We start from the raw sequence: 8,409 nt of genomic DNA on the forward strand, positions 1-8,409 counted from the left end.
GAAAGCATGCTTCTCCGAGGTGGTTAAGTAGGTTTCTCCTGCCTGCTTTGCTTTGCACTGTTTTCCTGCCCACTAATGTGGACTGACGCTGTTAACCTTAAAGGTTTCTGGCCCCAGCACTGATTATTAAGCACCAAACTCCAAAGCTCGACTTGCCTGGGTCCTGCATTAATGTTTTGTAAAGCCAGGTTGATGGCAACAGTCACGTGACCAATGGAAATTGACATTAAAGTACCTGGGAATAATGACAGAGATTACAATATTGAATTGATGGTCTGACATATAATCACCATCTATTTGTGATAAAACTATGTTGATCTTCGAATTGAAATAAAGCTCCCATTATATAATAGAATGCATTTATCCTACCAATGTTTACACATTTACAAATGTGTAAACGTATTAATATTGAAGATTAGTTGCTATATTGCATGTACTGATTTGTGTGTGTGTGTGTGTGTGTGTGTGTGTAGATGCACAGCCTACAGATTGCGAGCGGGAGGTGTGGAACCAGGTGAACGCCGTGCTGCAGGAATCTGAGAGCATCCTGTCAGGCCTGCAGGCATACAAAGGAGCAGGACAGGAGATACGAGATGTACGACACACACACACACACACACACAGACACACAGTGTCTGTGCCTCAGTCGCACAGATGCACCCATCAAAAGTATATATACTTAGAAAAAGTATATATACTTATACAAACTCACACCTACGCATACAGACACACCTTCACATACAGATAAACACAATCTCACATACGTTACCTTAACGTTTATAAAGGAGACAGACAAGGTGACTCATGCCAATTATCCATTAGCCACCCATGAACCCAGATCTTAGTTGGCTTCAAACATAAAATGTCCCTGGCATGAATAAATATCTTCCCTGTATGAGCAATACACAGCCTTGAAGGTGTAGCAACACTTAATCTGCCTCAAGCATATTATTGTGCCGTAAATGACCAAAGTGACGTTTTGTAAATCTGTATTATGTAGTCAGTACTCATCCATTTGCCCGGTGCCTCTACTCATTAGTAAAGTCTGTTAATGCTTTGTGGAGTGGGAGTCTTTGGTGTGATTCACTGATGCCCTGTGGCGTCTACAAATCCCACAATGCATCTGTGTCTGCAGGCGATCCAGAACCCCAGTGACATGCTCCTGCAGGAGCGAGCGTGGAACTCGGTGTGTCCACTCGTCATCAGACTCAAGAAGTTCTACGGCTTTTCCATCAGGCTGGGTACGCCCTTCGGCACGCCTTGGTCAACATGAGGACCCTTGTCTTCCTGCTGGTCTTGCTCAGTATCTGTGTCAGTTCGCTGACGTTTTAATACAGCGGATGTTCCAAGCATATGATTGTGTCGTGCACCAGAATATAAGCGCTATTCGCTTGTTGGGGTGTGTCTTTGTATTTACAGAATATTTACGCGTTACCTGCCTTTTCCCATAGAGAGGACCCCTTTAGATGTCTTTTGTCTTATGGCCATGTGAACGTTTTGCGTGTCCTTTCCCCCCCTGGTAGAGAAGGCCCTGAAGAGCCTGCTGGAGTGTCTGACGTGTCCGCCCTACACGCCCATGCAGCACCTGGAGAAGGAGCAGGCCCTGGCCAAGCAGTTCGCCGAGATCCTGCACTTCACGCTGCGCTTCGACGAGCTCAAGGTGAGCGCTCTCTCTCTGCACTCTCTCTCTCTCTCTCTCTGCACTCTCTCTCTCTCTCTCTCTCTCTCTCTCTGCTCTCTCTCTCTCTCTCTCTCTCTCTCTCTCTCTCTCTCTCTCTGCTCTCTCTCTCTCTCTCGATAAGAAATAATCAGAAGAAGTTGTGTCTTGCAGGAACATATATTCAAAGCTATATTAGCTTGGCATGATTATGGAACACTGCAGGTCTGAAGCAGCCAATCATATCCTCAGGGATCCTAGATGCAGGAGCAGGCACGAAATCTATTCTTGTTTATAACACTTGCCAAACTTGTGTTTGTTTGAATAATATGAACTGTTGTGTTGTACATAAGCAACAGCAGATGGTGCCTTTAAACCGATAGGAAGGTAAAGAGAGTGACAGGAGGTGAGTGGGAGAGAGAGAGATGAGGTAGGATTAGGAAATGATCAGGGTCGGACTTGAGCCCAGATCCCCGTGGACCTGGATGTGGTATGTGCGCTGTTAGCCGCAGCGCCCCCTCTATTAGCCACTTTAACATGAATGCTTACTAAAGCAAGCACAATCTGGGGCAAGTATCTCACCTGCATGCAGAACAGTTTAGATGAAAAGGTTGTGGGTGGTGCTAAACATTAATGCTTATGCCATTCATTCGGTTCTCTCCTGCCTCTCCACACTCGGGAAGTAGCTGCAACAAAATGTCTCATTGAATGGAAGTGTCCCAGCAATAGCTTTGTTTTGGTTTTATAGGCACCCTTAACAGTTTTTTTTTTTTACCTTAACATAACGTTTCCAAAATCATTATGATGGCATATAACCTCGTAACATGACGAACGGTTCTTCTGCCATTGTCTGAGCGGCCCTCTGTAGGCCTAAAAACGTTCTGGTTTTGGGTAGAAAACAGCACCCCCCCCCCCCTTTCGAAATTGTAACATAAAAGAGCTGCTATGCTACAGGAAATCGGAGATCCTACAGACTGCTGTCTGTGCACTTCCTCTATATTATATCAGAGTTATGTTCATACTTTGATGCAAAAGATGCATATTTACTGTAGTTTGTTTACTGTTCCGTTTCTCAATTGAAGGGGGACACCGAGAGCAAATATTGTTAAGGGTGCCTTTAAAGTGCAGAATGCACTGTGCTATGAAATCTCTGGGGCCTTTTTAATTTTGAGTTGCTGAAATCAAAATTTCCGTTAATATGTGAACGTAAAAAGAATGACCACACCGAAACTCTGAGCTCATCTGTTTCCTCTAATGTTTTTCTCATGGTCTTGCCGTTTTGTTTGTTTTGTTGTATGTTCCAATGCTGTCCCATTTAGATGAGAATTCCTGCCATCCAGAATGACTTCAGTTACTACAGAAGGACTATCAGTCGAAACAGGATAAATAACATGAATGTGAGTTTATCTTGGACAAATCCCCACACCCCTGATCAAACATATCGGAATATTTTTTTGGAAAAGCAGTATTAGAATTACAAGATGAAACATAACATTGTTCTGACTCCTAGCTGGACATTGAGAATGAGGTCAACAACGAGATGGCCAATCGGATGTCCCTGTTTTATGCAGAGGCCACACCCATGCTGAAGACCCTAAGCAACGCCACAACAAACTTTGTCACTGAGGTAAGCATGGCTGTTAACACCCCCCACCCCCCTCTGAAACCGTGACTAATACAATCAATGATTTAACAATATTCTGTGTACACTGAAAGTCTTTTTGGCCTAATTAATAGTTTCTCCCTGTCGTGTGTGTGTGTGTGTGTGTACAGAATAAGACGTTACCCCTGGAAAACACAACAGACTGTCTGAGCACCATGGCCAGTGTGTGTAAGGTCATGCTGGAGACGCCGTAAGTGACCTTTGAATGACCCCAACTGTTTTAAACTGCCCTTTTATACTATGGAGATTCACTGGCAGAGTTTCAGAGCTGACAGGGATCATTAACAGCTTGTGAACTTGGCATCATCAACGAACATCCACCAACACACCCAATGAATGGAGACAAGACTCTGCTTTACATCTTTCCAGTGCAAGTCAGTGGAAACTGAAGCATCTGTGTACTAGTAAAATCTGTGTTTGTGTCTGTGTGCATACGGTTGTAGAGAGTACAGCAGTCGCTTCAACAGCGAAGACACGCTGCTCTTCTGCATGCGGGTGATGGTGGGCGTCATCATCCTTTATGACCACGTGCACCCCAACGGGGCCTTCAACAAGTCCTCCAAAATTGATGTGAGTTCTGTTCTGTTATATTATATTATATTATATTATATTATATTCTCAATGTGAAGTTCTGTTCTGTGGAGAGACTCTTGTGAGACCTGTGGTGTTTTGCCTCATGCTTTTTCTGTTCTGTCTCTCCACCTTTCAGATGAAAGGATGCATAAAGGTCCTGAAAGAACAGCCAACAGATAACGTGGAAGGTCTTCTAAATGCCCTGAAGTAGGTCCTGGGGTCTCTTCTCTTGGGGTATCTTCTCTCCAGAGTTTGCATGCTCATGAAAACCCTGGAAAAGTCACAGGATTTTAAAGTTCAACATATAAAATTTAACTAAGGTCTAATGTTAGGTCGTTAGGTCTAATGAAGTTAATGATGTTATACGGCTACTGTTTCAGGATATAGTTTCCACTTGAATTGACATGGCTTAACTAGCCTATTAGAAAAGGAATGGAAAAGGTTGTAGGGGGTCCGTGTTGCTGGTCTCCGCTGTATGGAAGGGGTAATGACAAAATTGCATAATTGCAATTTTTTTTTTTTCAGGTTCACCACCAAACATTTGAATGACGAGTCCACTCCGAAAAACATCAGGACTATGCTTCAGTAAAGTTGTTTTTTTGTTTTTTTTTGTTTTGTTTTGTTTTTGTTTGATTTGTTTTTATATATATGAGGAGGATCAATGTACTGACCTCAAAGATGTATATGTTTACATTATTTAAGGACTTGATGTTAATACTTGTGTGTATTTACATAGTCATTCCCTCCATGTCACTGAAACATTGAGAAAATGTACCTTTTTATTCTATAAAATCCAATCTACCATCGCTGATTGCCTATACTGTTTGTTGAAATACAAAATCAATGATGCCTTTTTTTTTAAAAGAAAAAAGAAGCCTTACAAACACTCTTGAAAATCATTTGCCATGCAGCTATCTGAACCTACAGCACTCCCAATATAATGAAGTGATCATATTTAACCAAAGGGGGTCGTTTTGTTTGTGTTGTGTCCGTGGGATGGTGGGTTTGGAAGCCTACAGCAGTATTGGTGTATTGATGGATGGTCTTGGTAGGTTAATGCATACAAACTGTGCTTGTGCGAAATGTGTTACTGCCCAAGGGGAGACCACGTGCCACATAAAAGTCCCGGAACCAAATGTTCTTTTTGTTCGTTTGTTGGTGTGCGTGTTGAATTTTGTTCACTTGATGTGTTTATAAACTGGTTTTGGAAGTTTGATGGTATTTTTTTTTATCTTTTGTAATTTTTGTTTTCCAACTGCTTGGGTTTTTCTTTGGCTCGTTAACTTCTCACGGAACCTAAGTTCTCCTCAACATTTACTTTACTTTGTGAAATAAAATAAGATGACCTGAAGTGTTCATCCTCATATCTGTAAACTGCCCCGTCTACACAGTTTAGGCACTCTTGATTCAAATGTTATTCAGCCTATTTAAAAAGTAAAAAAAAAACACAAGCTTTAAGTGACTTTTAATAACCACCTTTTAGAAACAGGAATAAATGTCCGTGACCTGCACTTGTGTGACAGGAAATGTCCACAGTGTGAGCGGACGACAGTACAGGACAGCACAGTAAATCGTGTTTGTTTGAGAACTAGCCTGTGGGAATAGAGAGGTTTGTGCTTATGTTGGTGCAGTTTGTCTTGAGTGTCTTGCATAGCTTCCAGGTAAACGGGTATCTGTAAATCTTGTGAACATTTTAATTGAACTGTCTGTCAAAACTGAAGCCACCCCATAGTCCATGCATGCAGTACTGACTCTTGTCATCATGGCTGACATCATGACTGCTTATAGATATCAAAACATGACTGATTGGGACATTTACCAATCAGAAATGATGAGTCATAAAATGTGTGATCTCATCTTCCAGTCAAGCCAAGAAGCTGCCTAACCTTTCTAACTTGGCTTTGCAGACATTCAAAAAAAGCAAGTTTTCCCTTCCTGTTTTCTCTCATTTGCTCTGCTTCATTGATGCTGTACAGAAAAGCGCTTGAGACACCTGCTACAGATGAAATGCTACTTGTGAAGTACTTAGTGGAGTAAACGGTCAGGTTTCTGCATTGGCCAGGGGGCAACCAGTTCTGTGCTGCTGTTCTTCGATTGTGTCCTTCAGGATGATCTTGCTGAACATTTATTAAGATTCATGCTCACACAAGTTCAGGTTGAAAACCTAAGTGGTCTTTTGCCCTCATTTTGAGTCCTTTTGTGGATTCTATTCCTGAAACGGAACTTCAGTGAGGGGGCATTGCATATCAATACAAACAAAGATAGTTTCAGCATGTTTGGAGCACTTGTGAGATTGGTATGACTGTCACATGCTTCGAACAAATGAGCTTTTTGTCTCATGGCCATGCCACAATGTATCTGATTTGTGGATTTTGGTAATGACAGAATTTGCTGTGTTGTGTGTATTTTTTTTTTTTTTTTTTTTAACCGTTTATAATGGGGGCATGAGTGGACCAATGTGTCAGACAATCACCTACTGTTAGTCCACTCTGGGACGCTTGATCATTCAAGTAAACAACAGTGTTTCTGCCCAGCACAAGTTGTAGATCTAGAAAAAAAAATTGTGAATTTTGTTGCGCTTTCATTCAAAACAGATCTTTGTGTGTGTGTGTGTGTCTGTGTGTGATTGCTATGGGAAGAAAAATAATTTGGGCAGACATCCATAGATGTTCACAGGTAACTGATTTGTTGGAATTGTGGGATCGTCAGAACCCATCTGAAAAGCCATAAACTAACCAATGCATTACTAATAGAGCCATGAAGTAAAATAATACTTATTTTACTATATTCACAGTATATACCGCTGACTCATGGTGTATTAACTGTATGAGCTATAGCATTCCATATCAATTGCAATTGTACATAAGGTAAATGCATTTACAGTTTCTGCAAAAACATTTTGTAAGAGACATCAACTTTGATAGACACAATGCCTTTACAGTGCAGGGTGAAACATTTGCAAATCATTTTTGAATATTGAGGAGATAAGTGTTAACTGACGTTTGTTTTAATATTTCTTTAAGCTGATTTGTTTTATATAAACATCCTGTGCCACTTGCCTGTTGCATATGGAATGGATGTGTGGATCAACAATAAAATTGGTACATTTTCAGCACTCACAATTTCTGTACTTATTTCTTACCTGTGAACAGCATGGCCTACATTAAAGACATAAAATACAATATATGAACAGGCCTAAACATGGTCTACACTTGCCAAAATATACCATAATATTACAGACTTGTGGTTGCCACGTATACAAAATATATTAGTGTAATGATAAGGACTGTACACTTGGGGGCAGTGTTACGCACGAAATGTGTGTCTATAAAGTCCATGGAAAGAATTTGGCGTGACACCCACATACGCAAAATCATTAGGGGTAAGTCTCAAGAAGTGTACTGGACATCCAACTGTCTCACCTTGCATTGTTATAATGTTTAAAATGATAGGAGCGGATGGGGCTAAATCAATGACATCCATGTATAAATACTGCAGCCAGAAAACACGAGGTGCAACAATGGGCTGATGTGTTGCAAGCTTCAACTGGCGAAATACCGGTGATTTAACGCAGCTCACTCACTTGTGAAGATTAGGCCTACTACTAAAACAACTTTTGTTTCAAGTCTTAGTCTGTGGGTGTTTCGTGGTCATTTAATAAAGGTCTTTCCCTTGCACTCATAAGAGCAATCTGATTGCCTTGTCTTAGCACGGCCTTTTTCGAGTAGTCTAATGAACCGTGGCCAGCTCCAACTTTTGCTGAAGCTTTTGCACAATTGAAGTGCTCCAGGTGTTTTCGTGGTCCAGTTGTTATGTGGGCTATAGGCTACTTGGCTGCATTTTCTCTCTTATCTCCTAAGCAGGACTGGGGGAGTCATGGCATGGCACAGCCAGTTCTGCTGAAACAGCAGTCAGTAAATCCTACAGGTTTGCCCTGAAAGCACAGCAATGTCATGACCAGTGATTACTTTTTTGCTGACCTCTTTCAGTGTGGATTGAACGCAACAGAAAGCAAACAAACAGAAAGCGATAATGTGTACATCATCACATTTAGACTTTTAGCAAATGCACTGTGCCAGCCAGTGCTAAATAGGCCTAATATTCTAATTTCTTACACATCATTCTCACTACTCCCCTGCCAGGCTAATGTGTCAAGACTAGCAGCAGGCCATTAAAATTAGGCCTTCATTTCAGACAACTGTCATAGGTGTATGTGACGTAGTGCCGTCACTAGAGTGGAGTATGCGCTCTGACTACCATACCGGTCAAGCTCAAGCTGCAGGTTTGGTTCTTCGAAGACCCGGCGTTTGAGGTCGGGTGGGGTGACTGCGCTCTCTCTCCTCGCTCCCCTCGCTACATGTGGTGTCAGAAGTGGGATGGCTTGCCATGAGGCCAGCGGAGGCATGCCCAATGTGCGAGCTGAATGAGGGACCCCCAGGATAGATTGACCCTTGTGTGGGGGATCCTAGAGATGGGTGAAGCACTAGTGTGTGTGGGGCACCCTGGGGTGGGAGAA

General features: G+C 42.0%; 1 protein-coding gene across 4 annotated transcripts in view; it reads left to right on the top strand.

Annotated features, from left to right (window-relative positions):
- Positions 1–7,008, top strand: part of fam49a (family with sequence similarity 49 member A) — a 33,937-nt gene extending 26,929 nt beyond the window's left edge. For all 4 annotated transcript variants that reach the window (XM_048250199.1, XM_048250198.1, XM_048250196.1 and 1 more), the window contains 9 exons: positions 474–595; positions 1,136–1,241; positions 1,524–1,660; positions 2,977–3,054; positions 3,168–3,284; positions 3,431–3,510; positions 3,764–3,890; positions 4,030–4,100; positions 4,419–7,008. In XM_048250199.1, coding sequence (XP_048106156.1) covers positions 474–595; positions 1,136–1,241; positions 1,524–1,660; positions 2,977–3,054; positions 3,168–3,284; positions 3,431–3,510; positions 3,764–3,890; positions 4,030–4,100; positions 4,419–4,482 — 902 coding nt within the window. In that variant the 3' untranslated portion in view covers positions 4,483–7,008. The remainder of the gene's footprint in view (positions 1–473; positions 596–1,135; positions 1,242–1,523; positions 1,661–2,976; positions 3,055–3,167; positions 3,285–3,430; positions 3,511–3,763; positions 3,891–4,029; positions 4,101–4,418) is intronic.
- The last annotated feature ends 1,401 nt before the right edge of the window (positions 7,009–8,409 follow it).

Source organism: Alosa alosa, chromosome 8, assembly GCF_017589495.1.
Source record: "Alosa alosa isolate M-15738 ecotype Scorff River chromosome 8, AALO_Geno_1.1, whole genome shotgun sequence".
NCBI lineage: Eukaryota > Metazoa > Chordata > Actinopteri > Clupeiformes > Clupeidae > Alosa > Alosa alosa.